General features: G+C 58.7%; 1 protein-coding gene across 1 annotated transcript in view; it reads left to right on the top strand.

Annotated features, from left to right (window-relative positions):
• The window catches only part of FBLN1 (fibulin 1), a 78717-nt gene extending 59164 nt beyond the window's left edge, over nucleotides 1-19553 (top strand). The window contains exon 17 of the mRNA XM_046010966.1: nucleotides 19219-19553. Within this exon, the coding sequence (XP_045866922.1) occupies nucleotides 19219-19358 (140 nt within the window). The 3' untranslated portion in view covers nucleotides 19359-19553. The remainder of the gene's footprint in view (nucleotides 1-19218) is intronic.
• Nucleotides 19554-21707: the final 2154 nt, after the last annotated feature.

Here is a 21707-nt window from a genome sequence, read left to right as displayed (position 1 = left end):
GTGCGCCAGGTCTTGGGGGGGGGCGACCCTGGGGGGCTCTGTGTCCTGCCTGTGCATGGGCAGATTCACTAGATCTCTGTCACAATCGTGAACCCACGAGATCACACAGGTGACGCACTTGTTTCAGAGCTCGGACAGTCCCCATCAGTGGGACCTGATGGAATTCTTATTCTTGTGGCGCGACAGAGGGAATAGCGAACCGGGGTCTGAGCCCGCGCTCCGGCCTCGGCCCCAGACTGCTTGCCTTGCCGTGTGTCTAGTCGATGTCCCTGCCGGCGGGTCACGCGCACAGCCCTTGAGCAGAGAGTGGGGGGAGGGCACCGGCCCATAAACCTCTCCTGAACAGTCGCCTTTCAGAGACCTCGAGGTCGTAGGGGATGGAAACTGTCACAGCGGCCATTTAGACTCTGAGATGAGCAGCCGAGGGCCAGGCCCTGTCCTCGCATGGGCCTCAGTTTCCCCATTGTGGGTGGGCGGCTCAGACTTTGTCGTGTCCCGGCCCTGGATCGGAGCGGTGGCCCTTCTGCAGAGCGTTTTGGAACAAGGTCTCTAGGTGGCGCTGTTGGATCTCAGAACCCGGTCCCTGCGCCCGGATGCTGCCAACCATCCTTACAGCGGCAGCTGGAGACCCGGGTCGTTACTCCTCTGTTACCACAGAGCCGTTTATAGCGACTTTACAAGCTCTTAAATGGGTTTGCATGTTGTAAACACGACTGAGTCATTTAGGGGCTCCCCGCCCCCAGCCGCCTCCTCCGCTAGTTGGCAGCAGGAATAATTAGTTAATTACAATTAATGGTCCATCAGTCCTCACTGGGATTCCAGCGGGAGGGATGCAGCTGGGCTGTCCGCAGTCCTAACACTGGCTGCTTGCCCTGAGTCACTGCCCACCCTGGGCCTCAGTTTCCCCCACGTTAGATGAACAGGCCCTACAGCCAGGGCCCCGGGGAAGAGAGCAGACGGGAGGAGGGAGGGTCAGGCTTTGTCCCGTGTGGGGGGGGTCATGGTGAGCGCTACCTGCCAACGCTGGCCTCCAGAAGCCCACCTCCTCCCAGCCCCATGCATGAGGCTGAGCCGGCCGGGGGAGCAGCAACACTGCCTCGCGGCGGGTAAATCACCCCCTCGCGCAGTGACTCACCCCCTTGCACGGTAGGTCACAGCTTTGGAACTGTAAGAGCCGGACTCAGCCTTCTGCCTCACCCGCTCACTCTTTCCCTTCTGCTCCGTCCCTGAGCCCCCATCTGTCCGGGAGCCCGGACTGGACACTGCGGGGACACAGGTGAATAAACACCACGCAGACCCTGCCCTGGGGGGCTTCGCATTCCTGCAGGGGAGAGCGACAGCCCCAAAACAGGTCATCAAAATCTGACGCTGGAGAGACTGACGAGCCTCCGTGGCCCCACGAGGCCTCTCTAGGGGGTGGCACCTTGTCGTGTTTGTGCCTCACGGTCCCGGCTAAGTCCTTCCTGGGTGACCCACGCCTGGGGGTTGAGCAGCGGCTGGGCCCGGATCCAGGGCCCACCAGTGCATTTTTCTAGCCGCATCTGTAGTCCAGACAGAGTCAACCTGGGAGCCTCCGTTTCGAGACTTCCCATCCACTGGGGCAGAAAATCTTGGCGTGTCGGAGCCTGGAGGCTCCTAGAGACCATCTCTTTCCAACTGTTTTGTAGAGGGAGAAACCGAGGCCCAGAGAGGCGAGAGGGTGTGCCAGGCTTCTCATGGTGCCTCAGGGCAGAGTGGGGAACCGAATGGAGCCCCTGGGAATGGAATGTGCTGTCCCTCACTGCGCTTGGTCACGTGTGCCCTGGTCTTTGGAATCCGGGCTGGGGCTGCGTCGAGGAGGGCCCAGGCCAGCCCCGGGGAATTCGTCCTGCTTCTGGTGGACTCGGCCTCCTCCACTCCTCGCTGTGATTGCCGGGCATCCATCTGGCTGGGGTTTGGCACGGGGTCCCAGGGTCCTCGTGCCGATGTCATCTCCCAGATTAAGGACTGAGGCCAGGGGAGTCCAGATGGCAAGGTCTGGCTGGGGAGGGACCTGGGCTGGGTTTCGGGTTGGGCTCTCGTCCCTGCCCACTGGTGGCTGCCTTATCTCTCTGCTTGGGTCTCCTCCTCTTTCCCTCTCCTCCTCTGTCCCAAATAACTCCTGTTCACCCCAGGAGCTCCTGGGCCCCTGGGGGGTGGCCGTGGTGGTACAGCTCCAGGCCTGTCCACCTGTGGCGGATGGTTTGCTGCTGGACCCGAGCCCAGGCATGAGTAGCCCACGAGCCACAGCCAAATTGTTTACCCCGCACCCCTCTCAGGTCTCACCAATACCTTCAGGGACGGGTGCAATCGTCTCCCTCGGGCAAAGAAGGGAACGGAGTTAAACAACCACACTGGGACCGGGCATCTGAAACTCAGTGGGGCCTGGGTACTTGCCAGCTTGTTTTTAGGGGTGCAGTTCTCATTTCAAGCAACATCTTCGGAACCCAGTGTGTCAGTGGAAAGGAAGAAAGTGTTTTCTGAGGCCAGTCACACCTGCTGTCTGCGGTGACCAGCAGGATGCTGGGGGCTCCTGGGGCCCAAAGAGAACTAATGTGCAGCCGCACGCCGCCTGTGCTGCCTGGGGAGGGACACGGACCCACTTACAGGTGTCAGCTGAACACCTGCCTGCTTTAGGCCATGCCCTCTATGGATACTGGACACCGAGGTCAGGAAGGCTTCCTGGAGGAAGTGAGGTCTGAGCTGAGTCTCAACACATGTGAAGAAGCGACTGACACTTAGTGAGAGCCAGGAGAGCAAGAGGCTTGTCCTTGGCCACTCGATATTGGGGGCAACGCGGGCCTAGAGCCCCGTGCTCCCCGAACACCCGGGGCTAGAGCCCGCTGACGGCTGGGGCTGACTTGGGCAAAGTGACTGAGGGTTTGGGTCCCAGAGAAATGCGCCCTTCACAAGCTGCCAGGACCCTGAGGCCACAGAGCTCATTCTGCCCCCGAATAACAGAAGAAGAAAGTGCCCCAAGTCCACTCAGAACCTAAAAGGGCCAGGCCTTCCCCTAATGTATCCTTTACAAGCCCGTTCTTAGGGATAAAGGCGGCTCTGCCCGGGTCTGGGCCTGCAGTCTGCCCGAAGCCCGCGCGGCCGTCCCGTTGCATTCCTCCTTCACCAGCTGTCAGAGAAAAATGAAGAAAGCACTTTTAGGCTGTGCAAAAATGCCCTCTTAATGCGGAGGTACCCTCAGGCCACGACGAAGGCCTCCTCACCCAGCCCCATGCTCAGACTTTGCTCTGCGGGCTACGGGCTGCGGTCAGGGGCTGTGCCGAGAAGGGGTCCTTCTGGTACTAGCTCGGCGCTTGCAGGGGCCCTGGGCCAAGCGGGCACAGGCCGGGTCCTGTCAGCGTCCCCCCCCCGCCGCTGGGGGCCGCCCCCTCCCCAGGCCTCAGCCCTCCCCGCCACCCCCCTGCTCCCTGCTTCTTTTCAGCTCTTTTTCCGAGGACAGGAACATACAATCTGTCTATCCCGAGGGTCAGCTTTGCTAACATTTCTGTGAAGACCTCCCCGAAGCCAAGAGGAGCTGGACGGCGCGTAGCCTGAGCGGTTTTTAGATCCACCTTCCGATGGCGCGCAGGCCCAACCCATCCTTGGCCAGCGGGCACGCAGATGGGGAATTTAGTGGCTTGTTGGAAGTCGGCCCCTCCTGCCACACACCCATTTCGTGAGCTGGGGGGTGCTTGGGGAGCCTAGGGACAGCGCGCCAGCCACATGGGGCGTGAGCTCTGTGCGGGCCCGGGACGGGCCTTGGTTCCCCGTCAGCTGAGGACACACAGCAAGTGATCGAGTGTTTACCCAGGGCCACGGGGGAGGGACAGAAGCACCCGGGTCACACAGCCTCCGTGGGTCCCACCTCCCGAGGCACTGACCATCCCCGGCAAGAAAGGGCCACCAGACTGGGATGGAGCCGCGACTCCTCTCCGGGTCCTACGTTTCCTGCTTGGAGTGGAATCCTTCAGGCCGGGCCGCTGGTGCGTGAGGTGAAGTTCCTAACATTTGACTGTATTAGAGAACATCCCTTATAAATGATGACAATTAATATAAGAACAGCCCTAAAACTACTAGTTAGGGAGCACTCCCAGCCCCAGAATGAGCTGAAGTAAAAGAAATGGGCTTGCTAATTGCTCTTCTGCAGCGAGTGGGGAGTTCTGTTTTGTAGTCTTTGCATGATTGCGGGGAAGGCTCTACTTTGACTAAAACGAGCAGGAACACAGAAGAACAGTGGTATCAGCGTCACCGGCGGTGTTAGCCTTGGGCCTCGTGAGGTCTGACCACTCTTTCCACTTGAAATGTGCCGAGACCGTCCCTGCGTTCTGGCTGCAGAGATCCTGGAAATAAACTGTCCCGTGGGGACTTCACTCGGGCATGAATCGTAGCTTCCGGTGCGGGCGGCTCGGGTGCACTGTCCCCGCGGCCCTTCCCGCAGCCGCTCTTCCTTCCCGTTCTGCTCACATCGTGGCGGCCTGCAAGGATCCAGCGTTGGCCGCGCGAACGCCATCCCCCGCTTCTCTGCCTCTCGGGAGCTCACTGTCTCCGGAGCGGGACAGGAGAGCACAGAGGTGCTGGGGTGCAGAGCCTGGTGGCCCCTGCCTGAGCAAATCTTTGCGGGCTGCCTGGAGGAGGTGGGCCCTGGGAGGCTCGGCCCTGACCAGGTGAAGAACCAGAGAAGGCTGTTCCCGCCCTCAGCGGATGGTGCTTTGAAAGTCTTGACCATCTCAATGTCAAGGGGGCGTGGCCTTAGGTCATCACGCGCGGTCTGGAAGCTTCAAGACAACGCCTCCTACACGCGTCTCCACCCCAGGGTTGTTCAGCCTTAATTGTCTGTGCTGGGCAGGGCCTCTCAGCGGAACCCTCCGAAGGTCCTGGGGTTTGGAGTAACGTCGCACTCTTCCTGGACCCAGGGACCTGCCACGGAACGCAGCGGGTCTACCTCCAGCGACCGCGGGCCCGCGAGCGCTGCGCATGCGCGTCAGCTCTCCCCCCGCTCCCCTCCTGCTTCCCGCAGTGCAGGGGTACCTGGCGGTCTTGCCTACGCTGTCGCCCCGGCACCAACCTTCCCTGGAGTCCAGGAAACCCGCGCGGGCCTCCTGTGGCCCGGCCCCGGGTCGGCGAGGAGGCCGAGGTGGTCGGGAGGCACCCCGGGCTCTCTGGTTGCTCCCAGCCCGGAGAGGGAGGCGGACACCAAAGCTGACCTTCCAGCACGGAGCGGGATGCGCCGGACAGGCCAGGAGGGGCGGCCCAGCCCGCGCCCCAGCGGTCAAGGGAGGCTTCTTGGAAGAGGTAACACGAGAGTTGGGTCTTGATAGCCGAGGAGGAGTGAGCAAGGCCCAGAGGTATTCCTGGCCCGGGGGCAACGTGCGGAGAGGCGGGGCGGGAAGGCACCCACGCAGTCTGGTGCTACCAGAGCCAGAAGAGAGGCTGGAAGCCGCACAGGGCCAGGCCTCCTGGGCTCCGGTGGCCCGCAGGGAGCCACCGGAGGTCTGCGGTGCTCCGTGGGAGGCGTGCACGGCCCGTGGTGCTTCTAGATCCCTCCGCAGCCCGCCGTGGTGGTTGTCCCCACTTGGCAGATGGGAAGACTGAGGCCAGGGGAACTAAGCTGCTTGCCGGGGCCTCTCAGCTGGGGAGCATTTCAGGATGGAAGTTGGACCTGGACCACCTGTCTCCAGAGCCTCCCACCCCGATGGTCCCCATGGTGCAGCCCCGTTTGCCTCTGGTCTACACCGGCGGGCATCTCTGCCCCTGGCAGCTGGCGGCAGTAGTCAGAGGGGTAGGTCACGAAGCATCTCCTTTCGAACAGCTGCAGGGCTCCCAGCCGTGGGGTCTTGGGCCTCAGGCCACCCCTTTGTGAGTAAAGAGCCCCTCTAAGCCCACATGGTCAAGAGGCGGGGTTTAGACACTGCGTGCTGGGAGGGAGCAGGTCCAGAACAGCATTCTCTGATCCTTCACCCGACCAGGGCTGACTCGTTCTCGTTCCCACAGGCGGCCGCAGCGGGGGCTGCTCCTCGGGACCCTTGGGCCTGCCTCTTCCCTGTCTGCCCACAGGGGGCTGGTGGGGATGGGGTCCGGGACCGCCATGGGCAGCCGCTCAGCGTGGGCCGAGCCGCACCCTCTATGGCACTTGCCCGTTAGGGGGATTATGTGTAGGCCGGGCAGGACTCTGGCTGGAAATATGCTTTAATTATAACCTACGGGTCTGGAGAGAAATTCAGATCCCACTCTAGTTGTGACTTTGTTTCTGGGAAAGCCCTCTGGTCTGACAGTGCGTGCGTGCGTGTGTGTGCGTTTGCACGCACGTGCATGGTGCGTGTGGGTGGGTGGGTGGGTGGGTGGGAGTTTCTGGGTATGTGCGGGTATGTGTAGGCATGGGGGAGGCTAAGCCTAGGTCTGTAGGAGCATGAAGACACACAGGGTTTGATTTCTGAGATGGGGGTTACTTGGAGAAGGGTGACCCTGTAAGATCATGGCTCAGCCTCGTGTCCCCAGCACCAAGCCATCCTGGACCCAGGGCCAGGGTCTGGAGGGTCTGCTCACAGCTTCACCTGGGAAGGGAGAAGTCATCTGGGGCCCCCATGTGCGTTCACTCATCCCCGTGCACAAAGCCCTTTGCAAGCTCGACACTTGGGAGCAAATCCCTCATCGTTCTGCCTGGCGGGACGGCATCACTGTTGCTGTAAGACAAAACTGAGCGGCCAGCCCGGGGTCCTGCAGCCAGCGAGTCAGAGCTGCGGCTGGAGAGCTGGTCGGCAACGTGCCCACTTTGGTTTGAGCTCCCTGGCCTCGCGGGCTGCTCTGAGGCTCCTGGGCTCCCCGAGAAACTCGCCCTGGCCCGGTGGCAGCTAATTCTGCCCTCAGTAAAGGCGGGATGAATGGAGGATCACGTGATTGTCCCACTCACCTGAGAGATGGTTCCCGGTTAGGTGCAGAAGGGATATGCCCTAATTATAGACGCCCATTAATGCAATTAGATGGAAAGATTGTGTGAAGGCTCGTAGCCGTGCCTGGCCCGCAATGACTGTGCAGAAAGTCAGTCCTAGTGGGACTTGAGCCTCCTCCGTGGAAAGGGGTTGATGGCCCTCACTTGTCCCGCTGTTCGTGCCAACCAGGGAGCGGGCACCCTCATACAGTACCCCCTCTTAAAGCAAACTAAAAACATTTAAGCTTTGAAATAGCATTCCGATTTCATCTGTGGGTAGAAGGATTCTTACTGGACTGCAAGTTTACTGTTTGAAAATTATCAGTAGTTGGGGTGGTCCTTCTGGGGCAAAATGTGATCGTGTGGCCACAATCGGAGCCCTGGACTTGGGGTGAGACTTTCTGGGCTTGATTCTTGCTTCCCTGTTTCTAACTGTGTGACCCCAGGCAGTTCGTATAACGTCTCTGAGCCTCAGTTTTCATCTCAGCAAAACTGCCTCAATACTTGCCTTGCTGGGTTAATAATCGAGAGGACTGGAGAGGCATGCGTACTTGAATGTAGCTGGGTGGGTTGTTAGGGATGAATGAGCTGCGGTGAGGAGCCGTTCAGCTCTGGAGCAGGTGAGAGCTTTGTGTCACCTGAGGGAATGACGGCGCCGGGAGTGTTCACCCCAAAACGGCTCCAGCTGCCTGGGGGCCATCCTTGTGGCTTGGGCGGGCGAGGCAGGCCCAGCCAGAAGCAGATGGTGGAGGCTCTGCCTTCCAAGTTCTGCCATCCTTGAATTATCTCACTCGTTCAACAAGAATATTCTGGGTTCTTACTCTAGGCCAAGCCCCGGGCTGGGCACTGGGCTGCCAACTTACACCCAAGCCACAGAGCCTGCTTTCATGAAGCTGTCTCCTAGCTTCCCTAGTATCCTGCCATCTGAGCTCCTGTAGGCCCCGTACCTATTCATGTCTCAGAGGGAGGGAGAATTGGTCGGTGGCAGGCCTGCCGCATCCAGCTGAATATGTTGTGCACTGCAAAACCCTAGGGGGCTACCATTTGCAGCCTCTTCCATGTGCAGTGCACAACCTACGGACTAGTACATGGCAGCCCTGGTACAAGACCTTGTGAGTGAAGATCCCAAGCTCACAGCACCTCTGCCCGCCCCTCCCACCCCCAGGGAGCAAAGCACTTGCTTGCCCAACAAGCTGGCTTTAGATCCCTGTTGGCTGTCCCAGCCAGCGGGGTGCAGATCACCTCTTTAAAATCATTACCCCCTAAGGGGTTAAACCTGTGCTGCTGACCCCGTCCCGCGGCCTGATTCAGAAAGCTTGGACTGGGATCAGTACACATTACAGATGACATTGAGAAATTCCACCTAAAAACAACAGTGCGGCTGTCCCTGCCGGGTGACGAGTGATTGGCCCTGTCCCGGCTTTCACGGCAAATCCTGGGGATTAGGCGCTCTCTCTCCTCCTGGAGGCACAGCCCTCCTGTCACCCCGGGCCACGCCCTGGCCCACAGCCAGCATGTTTCCTGGGGTGACCGCGCAGCTGCCTCAGGGCCTGGGATGGGCTGTGGCCTGACTTCACCCGGAGGGCTGGCAGCCTCACTGAGGGCGGTGGGAGGTAGAGGGTAGGAGGGAGGGTCTTTTGAAGGGGACAGCATGGAGATGATAGGCACCCACACTCTTTGTGCGCCTGTGCTGGGATCCCAGGGAGCAGAGATGGGGTGGAGGGCACAGGGCCCAATGCTGTGCCTGACCTCGTCACCATGCTCAAAGGACAAAGGTCGAGAAGGGCTCTCGACCGCCAGTTTCACTGACAGACTCTCAGAGGTCACCGCGTCACACAGCCGATGATGCCCCCGGGCGGCCCTCCAGGCTCACACTGGACCCTCCGAGGGCTCGGTGGGGCTCAGGGCTTTGGAGTCCACCCAAGTGAGGCACGCAGGGAAGCCTGCTCCTGCCCAAGCAGGCCCAGTGGCCCGAGCTGGACCCGCGGAGCCCGGCCAAACATCCCTCCTCTCTCAGCAGAGTGTTCCCATGTCACAGCAAAAGGTGCTCTAGCCACTCGGTTCCCAAAGCCAGCAGCTGGGGACCCTCTACAGTGGCTCCCCTCAGACCCCCACAGCCAACTGTAAAGCCCCCGCTGCCCAGCCAGAGAGATGTCCTCCACCTAGGCCTGTCCTTGTCCTCCTCAGCGCTCAGCATGCTTGTCCCTCCTCTCTCTCTGTCCACTGTCTCCAGCAACCCCAGCCCGTGCCTCAGACCCTGGGAAGCCGTGGCCTCTCTCTTCTTCTGGACATTAGCTAGGACGTTCCCTGCTTCCTCCTCTGGGTGAACTCCTATCCATCCCTCAAAGCCCTGTTTTCTCCTCTTGCCTGTCCTCCGCACCCCCACAGGCTGAGTATTTGGCTCCTCCCCTGTGTTCCACAACTGCCTGGATGGGCCTCTTTGGGGACCCTTCTCGTGTCCCTTCCAGCAAACAATGTCTGTGCCCTGCTGAGCAGGTCCCGGTCCAGGAGACACAGCAGTGACCTAGACAGACATGCAACCCGGCCACATATTCATTTTATTCCAGAGGGTGGGAGCAGATAAGAAATGAGTAGAATATGTTCATGGTCAGGAGGCGGTGAGTGTGACGTGGAGGGCTGGAAAGGAGGAGGGGCAGGGTGGGATGTGGGGCAGAGAAACAACTTTAAATCTGGTAGTCGGAGACAGTTGTCTAACCCGAGGAGCCGAGGCAATGAGCCACATGGAAATGTGAGGCAGAGACCATGTGCAAAGTCCCTGAGGCAGAGGGAATAGCATGTGCAAAGTCCCTGAGGCAGAGGGAATAGCATGTGCAAAGTCCCTGAGGCAGAGGGAAGCCTGGTGTCTTTGAACCACAGCAAGGAGGCGGATGAGGCTGGAATAGAGGTGTGAGCTGCTGGCTGGTGAGGCGGGGTTTTAAGGACTTTCGAGGCCTCTGGCTTTTCCACTGAGTGAGGTGGGAGCCACAGGAGGGTCTTGAGGTGAAAGGTGAGATGACCTAACGCTTTAAAGGTCAACTCCGAGTGTGGGGCCGAGGCTCTCATAGCCAGCTGAGCGGAGGTGCTGGTGGGCCCCCGTGTGGGTCCAGCAGAAGGCGTGAGAGGGAGACAGATTCAGGTGTCATTGGAAGGGGGTGCCATGTTTTGTTATGGGGTGGTTTAGGGCGGATGAACCCACAGATTTTGGCCCCAAAAAAGAGAAGACTGCTGAGAGGGGAAGGCCAAGACGGGGCAGCTTCAGGGAGGCTGGAGGTTCTGTGTGGACATTGGGATCAGGACTCCGCGGCCCCACAATGGCACTCCATGGAACCGATGAGCCTGGGAGACGTTAGCGTGTGGACGGTGGTCAGAGCCCGAGACCCCATGAGCTCACCGAGGAGGCGAGTATAGACACAGAGAGAAGAGGGCGAGACAGGGCGCACAGCCCTTGTGCTCGAGGTCCGGGCGAGCCGGGAGCCTGCCCCGGTGATATCCCAGAAGAGGGGAAGGCGTTTCCCAGAGGAAGGCACACCCATTGGATTCGGTGACGCCCAGGCCCCTGGTGACCCCGGCAAGGCCCTCCCAGCAGACAGGACGGGGGGAGATGCTCAGAGCAGGATAACTAGAGGCTCCTTCTGGAACAGGAGCAGAGGAACGCGCGCGCCCACGGCAGCGGCGCGGTGCTCACGACCTCGTGAGTTCTTGCTGGATTTGCTGGATTTGTTCTTCTCAAGATTGTGAATTCCAGGAGGCAAGGACCTACGAGGGGGTCCTCTGTGCAACGGCCCCCTCCGTCACCCTGCTTGTTAATCTTTCTCACACACACGTGTGTGCACACACCCACCGCACTAGGAGGTCACAACCCAGGCCCAGTGTCCTCTGAATTCCAGAGTCACCACGGGGTTAAAGCGATCCCGGGACCGACTCTCAGCACCCCCTGAGGTGGCCCCCGGGGACCGTCTGTGCCCAGCCAGGATGATCCGTGAGCCTCCTGCTGCTGCTTTCATGCACCTTTGGAAAAGCCTTTGATATCGCGGGGCACACTCATAAATCGCTCTTTATTAAAAAAAACGAAACACAGTGTTGTAGGCAAACAGCCGTGGAGGCATGTCCTGCAAACTCAGGAAAGGAAAGGGGGTGAAAATCCGAAAGTTCGAGCCTCCTCGCCTCACAACCATAATGTGCAAAGGACCCAGATGCCTTTGTCACCCGTTAGCAGGAGGAGCCTCAATGTCAGGCGTTTCTGGATGGACTCTGTGAGGAACGTCCGCTCCGTGGCTGAGACGGGGGACCCCAGCGTCCTAGTTGTCACCACCGGCAGACGAAGAACTCGCCCCCCCCACCCCCGGGGCCAGCTGTGAGCCAGGCACTCTCCAGCACGTCGGGGATCCTACCTACAGCAGGCCTGTGGGTGATTCTCCCCGTCCACAGAGGACGAAACTGAGGCTCGGGCTCAGGGAGTGTGAGTCAGGAGAGCACACACAGTGTCGGGACTCCGTGTGGGGTTCCTGGGCCGTGACCTTCCAGGGTGACCTTGGGCAGGGCGAAGTCCTACTCTTTGGGGTCCGGCCCAGTCCTGAAACCCCCTGCAGCTGCGCTTCTGAGTGCGCCCCCCAGACCGTTCCTGCCAGGCCGGCTTGTCCTTCGAAGTTCAGCCGAGACGAGCTACTTGGTGAAGCTTTCACAGGCGGCCGGTGCCCGGTTTGGGGTGAGCATTTCCCCCAAGGTCAGAAGCCTCTGTCCTCACTTTCCCAGCCTCTGCGGCCTCGCCCTCTACATCCGACTCCCCCAGGGGGCCGAGAGCTCCACGAGGACCCACGCGGGCTCTGGGCAAGCTTGTGTCCCCAGCACCCAGCACAGTGCGTGCCCAGAGCACAGACCCCATGCTTGCCAAAGGAAAGAGAAGAGCGGGCGCCGTGTTGCAGCCAGCGGTGGGGGCTTGGGGGGCCCGCTCTGAACTTGGCAGCTGCACACTGGGCCGGCGTCTTAATTCCTCAGGGCCTTATTGCCTCTGAAGAAGGAGGTGATGTAGCAGAGGGCAGGCCTTGTCTCTCTCCGGTACTCCCAGCTCTAATCTTAAGTCCAGTCGGCAAGACTTGTACACACTTGCCTTTCCATGACCTTTGCACCTCCTGGGGGGCTGCGAGGGGTTCAGTGTGGCAGGGGCAGAGCGCTAAGAATGTGGGGGACCCGAGCAAGGTGCTTCACCTGCTGGGAGCTGGGGGGTGGGGTGGGGAGACACGATTTTTGGCAGAGCCATAGCACAACCCCAGGATCAGACCTGCATTCTAGAAGGCTGGCTGCGGCCGCAGTGAGGGGAGAGCTTGGGATTGAGCAGCAAGGTGTTGTAAGGGCAGGCATGACCTGAGGCAGGGTGGGGTTGGGGCTGGAGCAGACAGGAGGGTCTGGACCCTCTTGTGCACGGAAGCCGTCTGTCCCCACGGTGACCGAGTGGGATGGACAGAAGCCAGGAGGCCTGTTGAGGAGGGGTCCGCGTTCTCTGGAGACTGGAGAAGGGCAGCAGATTTGGGGGAAGGGAGCATCTGGGGGGATCTGAGCAGCCGGTGAGCTTGGGTCTGGGGCCGAAGGACCCCAGCAGGCAGGGGTTGGGGCAGGAAATGATTTCTTATCCCTTCCATCATGGGCGGCTTTTTGGCCAACTTGTTATAGTCGGTGCGTAGACGGCGAATCCCTTCCAGAAAAGGGCCCAGCCTCCTCTTCCTCTGGCGAGCCACAGGGCTCCATGGAAGCTCCGGGAGGCCGGTGAGGGGAGTACATTTATAATAATCGAGAAGTGCGGAGGGTGAGTTCTGCGGAGACATGTTGAGGGCCACTTGGTATTTTAAATATGCAGCCCAGATACCCTCCTCCTTCCGCCCAAGCACCTGCTTGGGTGTTTCTCAGGGCAAGAAGGGAGGACGGGGTTTCGGGAGCTCAGTTCCTCCACGGCCGATTACAGACGGGACCGCTTCGTGGTTCCTTTCGGCCGTGCTTGCCTTCGATGCAAGCCAAGGCAGCACATTCTGGAAGCTTCCTCCACGTCACGTGGCACTGTGAAGAGGAAGGAGATGCAGGGGGATGGGAAGAGCTGAGCGTTGGGTCCGTCCCGGCTGGATGGCGTCGGGAGGTGTGGGCTGTGTGACCTGGGGCACCCAGCCCTTGAGCCCGCTCCACTCCCCCAGGGAAGGGAGGGGGATGTCTGTTCCCGACGGCACCGCAGTGAGGACTAAGAACCGATGGGCATGTGGGAACCACTCATTTCCCTTCCCCTTCACCGGCTGCGTGTCCCCGCCCCCGCCCGTCTGGCTCTAGTTCTGGTGGTGCCGCTTCGTTTTACGTAATCTCTGGGCCCGCCGTGGGGCTCGAACTCACGACTCCGTGATCAAGCGTCACACACTCCCGACTGAGTCAGCCAAGCACCCCATCTAGTGTTTTGCTTTCTATGTAGCCACAGCGTATCTTTGTTTTCTTAGGTTTTCCTCTTTGCCGTTGGTCTGTGCTTTTCATTCTCTGCAGGGACCATCGTTTGTACCCAGGAAACCCCACAGAGACGTGCGAAATGACGGGCCCTTCCCGACTGCCCATCGTGTCTGGGTTTGTCGAGACCACATGGGTCTCCTCGGGCTGCCCGGCTCTCGGTCCCAGCACCTCGTCCTCACGGGCCAGCACTCCGCCCTCCGCTCTGCGTGGCAGCCACCAAGGCCAGACAGTGAGGCCTGGCTCGTCCTCGTCCCCTGTCCACCCGAGCCGGGAAACTCGTTCTCTCGCTCCCCATGCTCTCCCTTCCGGGTGACAGTTTCCACTTTCCGAACCGTACTTCAGGTTTTCGTGTTCGTTCGTTCATTCAGTCGTTCAGCAAATGTGGGCTGAGTGCCTCCTGTGTGTCACGTGCAAAGTAGGATGAAGGACCTGTTCTGTGCCACACACCGGACACACCGGAGGGGCCGGGAAAGACGGGGCTGTTGGCCACCGGACTTTCATGGCCGTGCGGAGACTGATGACCCCCAAGAGAGCAATGGCTCTCTAGCCTGTCTCCGAGGAGCGATAGCTTCTCACTCTTTTTACTCCGTGGGCTGCGACTTGCTTACCCGTCTTTGCTCAGCGGATCTCTCTGAAGCGCACGGTTCATTTCCACTGACATGAGAGCACCGCGAAGTTCCGTGATGCGTCGTCCGGCTCGTTAAAATCCTCTCCGACAGCCCCGTTCACGCCGTTACACCTCGTCGGTCAGAATCATGGGGCTTCTGGGTTGAAGGCTGACCCTGAGAATGTGTGGTGACTTGCCCAAGGTCACACCGCTGGTCCGTGTGCGGCGAGCCCCGAGACCCAGGCTGTGATCCCGGGTCTCCTCCTAGATCAGCGTCTGTGTCAGAGACAAGACCCGTGCAGGGAGCTCCACGGCTGCTTTCCGTCCTTTCAAACGACGGACGGGCACTCGGGTGCCCTCTGAGCAGCAGATGCTGGGCGGAGGGAGCGGGGGGGGGGGGCCTTGAGGACCAGGAAGGCTGACCACAGAGCCCCGGGGTGACCAGGTCCCCCGCTGGACCCGTGTGCTTCCTGTGGTGTTCCCGGCTCCCAGCACATCAGCTGCGATTTACAAAGCAGAGGCGAGACGTGAAGGTGAAGTGCCCGAGGGGCCTACATTTTTCAAAGGAAAAAAAAAAGGCTTAATTATATCTTTAAGAGGCACAGACACGCCGAGGAATACCAGCAGCGTCTGAGACCTGAAGCAGAAATGCCAAGGACGAGGATTTGGAAGATTAACACGGTTGAACCCGGCACCGTGGTCTTTTTGTTGTTGTTCCGGGGCTCCAGGAAGCTGAGGAGGCACAGACCCCAGCAGGTCAGATGGACACGCCAGGCGCGGCAGAAAAGCAGGCCTCCCTTTGGCCTGCACGTTGTTGCTAGACTGGTCATTAACTACCGTCCTTCCAGAACTTTCCGTGGTTCATCTTTCCTTCAGAACAGAGTTTTGTCTCCCTTCGTAGACTGTGGGGGGCCTCAGGGTCTGCCGTCCCTTCTTTCCTCCTTTCCTCTTGCCTTCTTTCTTCCTCCATCTTTATCGCACTCAGTCATCACGATGGAGCTCCCTCTGCGTCCTGCCCCAGGCCCCGTGCTGGGGACAGTGGGACGCCCGAGTTGCAGATGTCATATCCCTTGAAGGGGAGCTGACTGGAGCTTCCCAGCCATGGGCAGAGGCGGCATTACGCCGCAGGGATGAGGTATCATGGACCCCAGGGCTGGGGAGGCTTCGTGAAAAAGGACCTAAGCGGTCTAGCTGGTCCCCTGAGCCTGGTCCATAGCAGACACCAATATCACATCTACAGAATCAAGTTGATGGGCGGGGGTGGGGGGGGTTGGACCCCTGGGGGAGGCTTTCCAGACTCTGTGGGGTCACAGATGGGAAGCACGATTCTCTCTTCTTCCCTTGCAGTTCCCTTGTTTCCTTGCAGTAGGAAGGTTGGTGGTGGTTCTGAATGGATGCTGGTCTAGAATCAGTGGTGAGGAGGAAGCCAGAATGGATGGATGGGTGGGTGGGTGGGTGGGTGGATGGATAGATGGATGGAATGGTGGATGATGGATGGATGGATCGATAGGTAGATGGATGGATGGTGGATGGTGGGTGGATGGACAGGTGAGTGGATGGATGGTGGATGGATGGTGGATGGGTGGATGGATGGGTGGATGGATGATTGGGTGGAGGGGTGAGTGGATGGGTGGGTGGATGGATGGTGAGTGGATCAGTGGGTAGGAGAGCTGTAAAGAAAGAAGTGATACCGGAGAAAACCTGGATTTGGTCAAAGGGAGGACTAGGAAGTGGAACTCAAGCTCGGACTATGCTGGAAACGGAGGGAACATGTTCACCTGAACCAGAGCTCCAGGGGAAATGTGACTGAGCAGAAGAAGTCACGGTCAGGTCCACAGAGTGGTGTGGCCTGGAAAGGGAGCCCTGGGTTGGCTGGGTTTGTGGTTAGAGGTGAGGATTTAGTGCTGACTTCGGGTCAGGACCAAGAAGCCCTGCTTCTGAGACCTCCTACACGCACTCACGATTTCTTCTTTCCCTGGCAACACGCATATTTGTTCCACCTTAATCATTTTTCTTGTTAATTGCCAAGACCCTGCGGAAATCCCGGCTCTGAGAGTGACCTGCACCAGATTCGGGCCCACCTCCCGGCGGCCCTTCCCAGTGCCCCCTTCGCTAACACAGCCCAGGCTTCCTTCCACGCGCCTTTGTCTCAGCGCGGAGCTGCCACTGAGCAACAAGCCTCGGCCCGGCAGAGACAAAACCTTGAAAAGTGCCCGACATGACGGGTGTCGTACAAACGTTTTCTACGCGTTTGGGGCCTTCCTTTCAGTCCAGTTTTAAAATCAATCCAGTAAAAATACTCAACACTTGCTCTGTTTTTCCATCATGCAAGAATGCAGCCATCCTTAGAACATCAGATCACTTTCAAGTTGGAATCGCAAAATGCTTTTTTGCCGTCCAGTAGTCATTTCTGAGGGAGGAGGAGGAAGGTGTCCTTGTGCTTTTGAAGGTTGCTGTTTTTCATTGCTGTTTCACAGAAGAGCACGTTAAAGCGCAGGAAGGTTAACTAACTCTCCTGGGGTTGTGCCGCCGTTCCTTGTCCCCGCGCCGAGCCACAAGGACAGCCCGACATTTCCTTGACACACTTCCTTAGCGTGTGCTTGGCAACACCCAAAACGTCTGTGGGTCTGAAACGTTCATGCTATTGAGATGTGTGTGCATGATAATTTTATAATATTTCTATTTAACATACAAATGTATACATTTTCTATTTCTATATAATATTCACAAATTTATACAGAATATATAGATATAGAAAAATTTATATAAATTTTAAAAATATGTTTTTATATAATATTTATATAAAAGATTTTTAATATATATTTTTTAAGATTTTTATTTATTTATTTGACAGACAGAGATCAGAAGGAGGCAGAGAGGCAGGCAAAGAGAGAGGAAGGGAAGCAGGCTCCCCGCTGAGCAGAGAGCCCGATGTGGGGCTTGATCCCAGGACCCTGGGATCATGACCTGAGCCGAAGGCAGAGGTTTTAACCCACTGAGCCACCCAGGCGCCCCAGATTTTTAATATATTCTAAATATGTATATTTACATACTTCGTATTATCTAGTTATATATTTGGCATTATAATAATAACGTATATAAAATTATAATCTGTATCACATATTAATTATATGCTATATAAACAGAATGATGATTAATAGAAATAAATACGTATCTGATTGTTGCTTGGAGAAATGTACTCTCCACTCCACTGTTTCTCTGTCCCAAAATAGTTCTCAGGCTCCCCCAGCCTCTCACCTCTTCCTTGAAGACCCAGAAACTCCTCTGAGCACTGGAAATAGAGCAGTAACCTCTGTCCCCAGCGTGGGAGAAGTCAGGAGGTAACCCAGGCCACTGGTGGGCCTCAGGCCAGGGGAGAGGAGAGGGTGACACGGAGGGGGGCTATGGGGGAGCCCCCACCTACCCGCCCAGATTCTGTGCCCGGGAGGGGCAGGCGGGAGTGGCCGGGTCGTCAGGGGCCACCGACAAGCCCGCGTCTTTAGCAGCGAGCTGAAGATGTTTTGGGCGTTTACCCAGGACAAAGCCACGATGTCACCACCGGGCAGGGGCAGAGAAAGGGTGCTGACAGCCTGCAGAATATCTCTCTGTCAGAGCAAAAGCCCTTGTTTACTTAGAATAGCCTGGAATTCTACCTCGGCTGTTGGGCATTTCACTTTTGAAACATAAGCCCAGAGAGTGAAAGGGGGGAATGGCACACCCAGATTCCCCTTCTGACCGTGAACTTGGCGCTCCTGATCAGGAACCAGGGCCGCTGCAGAAGGCCTTCGCCAGCCTGCAGGCCCCCCAACCCCAAGCCTTTGACGTGGGCAGAGGCGGCCCTGGGGGCCTGACCGCACTGCCCTGGGCTTGGTTCCTGGGTCTGGGGCGGGGGGTCAGCAGTCTGATGCAGCAAACAGTCAGGGCGAGTTCTCAGCACACGGTTGCGGAGCTGCGGCTCCCCAGCTGCTCTGTGCCCGCACGCAGGGGCAGCACACCGCAACGGTCGGCTGTGAGGCGCTGGTCCACACTCCCCACCCCTGCTCTCAGTGACGTCGCCTCTGTGGCTGAAGATCAGCCACGGAAACTGTGCACTCCAGTGGGAGATCTATCCCTCCACAGCACGCGACTTGGGGCAGGTCCTGATATCAGAGCAGGTGGGACGGAGAAAGGACTTTGGACGTCATTCATTCATAAATGTCAACAGCTGTTGGTGGCACCGGGAATCCATGCACCGGGGATCCATCCACCTGCAGACTGCTTGTGTTGCTTCCTCCTCCAAGAAGCCTTCCCTGACTCCGCCGGCCAGGCTAATGCCCACCCTAGCCCCATCAGTCTCCTCCCAGAGGGCAGGACAGTTTGCTCTGAGCCTTCAGGTGTCCTGCAGAGGCAAGCAGCCGCCCGCAAAGCCTGCCCCGGAGACAGGGAGATGGTCAGGTGCGGGTTTGGAGAGTGTTATGGAATCTGCTCTTCCCCTCCGATCCTGCTCCCCTCCAAATCTCAGGGTGCCTTCCAAACTGAGCTTTGTCTGAGCCCTGTACTCTGAGCCCTGGCAGAGGAGGCCGCCAGTCATGGCCTTCGTGTGGTCCCTCCGCCCTGTACTCTGAGCCCTGGCAGAGGAGGCCGCCAGTCATGGCCTTCGTGTGGTCCCTCCGCCGCCTGTCTGCCCCTGTCCTCCTGCTGATGGCCCTGGCCAGGCTCCTCTGCTCAGCCGGCACCGCTCTGAGACTCTGTCGGCAGAGGCCTCTCGCTCATCGGTTCCCACCAACACGAGCGGTGACCTCAAGTGTCGCCCTCCATGGGGGCAGAGACAGCGAGGGACCTAGGGCCATGGCCTGTGGGGACAGCTATGCTTGGATAAAGGGTTTCCAGGACCCCGCTGTGATCTTCATGTCACAGAAGACAGGATCACATGAGCTTTGCTCCTTCTGCTGGGTCAGAACTGGACACGGTGGGTAGGAAGGAGTGGGACGGGTGTCTCCTGGGCGTCCACACCACCCCAGGCCCACTTCTAGGCTCTTCCAAATCCTCTGTCAGGTAGATGGCCAGAATGAACTCACTGTCATTTGTTCTCTAGAGGTGGAAACAGAGCCCAGGGGCAACCACCAGGAGGCAGATGTTACTACACAGGGGATTCAACCATCTAGCTCAGCCTGGGACACGAGGAGCTCTAAGACGCCTTTTGTTCTCTCCCCAGGTGTCGTGCGCCAAGTGCGGCCCATTGTGGGCCCGTTCCATGCCGTCCTGAAGCTGGAGATGAACTATGTGGTCGGGGGTGTGGTGTCCCACAGAAACGTTGTCAACGTGCACATCTTTGTCTCCGAGTACTGGTTCTGAGGGCCTGTCTGTGCCGTGCGGCCACACCTGTGTCTCCAGGCCAAGTCATTGCCACACCATCTGTGCCTGTCCCCATCAACATTTCTTAAGCTGATGTATTTGTCTTAGCATTAGGCCAACATGTATTAAGCTGGCCAGATGAATAAATTCATCTGATGTATTTTGGTATTTAAATAACAAGTCCAATTACTCAACTGTCTGTTGAAAACCTTGCTTATTTTTTAACGCCAAGGTTAAAGTTTGCTCCTGTTCGCTGCCCTGGAAAAGGGGTGGGGGTGGCTGGGCATTGGTAAGGACCAAGGAAGGAAAGACATTTTTCAGGGGACAGCCAGTCCAGATGCTGAGAGAAAACCAGTTCCGGCACTGATCATACGTAGTTTGACATCTGGTACTTTTTTCGCCAATTGGATGCAGTGTGTCCAAGGACACGGGTGCTGTCCAGTAGCAAGTATGGCCGGCTCTGCCCCGATGCCTCGGGGAGCACTTAGAAGGTGCATTACAGATCTGTTAAAGCAGAAGAATTTCCCGGGGAGAGACAGAGTCGTTAGGTTTTAGCGCGGACCCTGCCGGTCAGCGGGGGAACGGCTGGGTTTTCTCTGCACCGTGCATTGGTTTTTTTTCATCAGAGGTGGGGAAATAAACAGTTTTGTCATCCTCCTGGTGGCCTGTGCATGAGGGTCTTTCAAGAAGACGGTTCTTCGCTAGCAAAGTGCCTGGGACTGTCCCTTCATACCTTCTCAGACACCCTTCTGCCCCCCGTGGAGGTTTTGGGTGGGGCCCAGCAGGTGCATAGGAACAGCTTCCCACCCGTGTCGTTTCCGATTCCATGCCCGCCCTCTGACAAGTGTGGTTCAAGCCTGCCCCGTGCCCCACGCCCAGCCCTGCCTGACGAGATGGCATTCCCTATGGGATTCTGGTCCCCTCTAGAAATCACCAGAGAGAAATAAGGATTGTCTTCAGCAGGAAGGAGAGACCCCCAGGGCACCGGAAGTCCCCATGCACTCGGCCTGTGTGCTTCATTTATTTGCTCCCGGAACCCAAGGTGGACACGATCGGACACGAGTTTGAGGTGAGCAGATAGGGCTCTGAGAGAGGGACACCACGGCCCAAGTCGCAAGCTTTTTAGGGACGCGGGATTCAAAGTCAGTGTATCAGACGCCGAACTCCACTCATCCGTGAAGCCCTGCGTCAGAGATGTGGACAGGCTGCATATATAGGGTGTCCCGATGCCCTCAGCATTGCCAGGGAGCCCGGCCGAGCCCATGCTCGGTCGCACCCTGGGACCCACGGGGATGCAGCCTCAGGGCCCCTCGCTCCCACACATGCCCCTTCTCTAGATGCCCCTGCCCTGGGTTTATCCCAGCTTGGGGACCCCGCTTGGGGCTCAGAGCCTCTCTCCTCCCATGCCCCGGCTCATCTCAGCAGCCCGGACCCTGGCACTGGCTGAGATCTTAGCCCCGTGGGGGACGTCACCCTCGCTGGGATTTCACTGTGGCTGGCGTTCTGCTCATTCAAACGAGCGCTTCTCCCACTCGGCGGGGTGGGGTCTCTAGCTGCCTTCGGGGACTCCTGCGTTTCTGAGGTCCCTCATTCGGGACATTGTTCTGTCAAAGCCAGGCCAGGGCCAGCCAGGCACAAGACCTGCAGGGTCTGGGCATCTTGAAGTGCTGGGGAAGAGAGGCAGCGGGTGGGACTGGGCAGTCCAGGAAGCCGTCCCAGCAGCTCCGGAGGCTGGGGGATTGGGGTCTTGGTGGGGAAGGGGGGACCTGGGATCCGATCACAGGAATGGAAGCCTGGGGTGATGGGCAGGAAGTGAGGAAGCCACTTGGGGTTCTGGTTTCCTGCCTGCAATCTGGGGGACAAGTCTTCAAGGGCCGGGCAGCTGGGGCCCAGGCCCTCAGAGAGGAAGGTTTCTCCCGCTCCCGGATTCCTGGGTGGGGCAGAGTGGGAGGACAGAAGCCAGGACCCCTGGAAAAGGCCTTCCCACTCTCTACAGGGGTTAGGGTGGGAGCTGCCGCTAGTGGACAGAGCCGCCCCCTGTCTCTGACTGGCTCTCAGAGGAGCGTGAGATCCACGTTGGCCAATCAACCTTCCTGAGCGTGGGCCGGCGGTAGGGGGGCATGAGAGCGGGCAGGGGGAAAGTGCTGAGGGCAGGGAGCTGCCCGGTGGAAAGCAAAGGGGAGAAGAACAAGTCGGGCCCTTGCCCCACCTGACTCAGAGCCAGGGAGGCCGAGTCGGACCTCTCCTTGGCAGGGGCCAGCAGCCCGGGTCACCGCCATGTGCCCAGCCTCAGTCTCTGCACCTGCAGAGTGGAGGCAGTGATCCCCGCAGACGGCGCTGGGGTGGCCT

Source organism: Meles meles, chromosome 7 (genome assembly GCF_922984935.1).
Source record: "Meles meles chromosome 7, mMelMel3.1 paternal haplotype, whole genome shotgun sequence".
NCBI classification, from domain to species: Eukaryota; Metazoa; Chordata; class Mammalia; order Carnivora; family Mustelidae; genus Meles; species Meles meles.
Note: the sequence above shows the minus strand (reverse complement) of the source record. Positions and strands in the feature narration are given on the sequence as shown.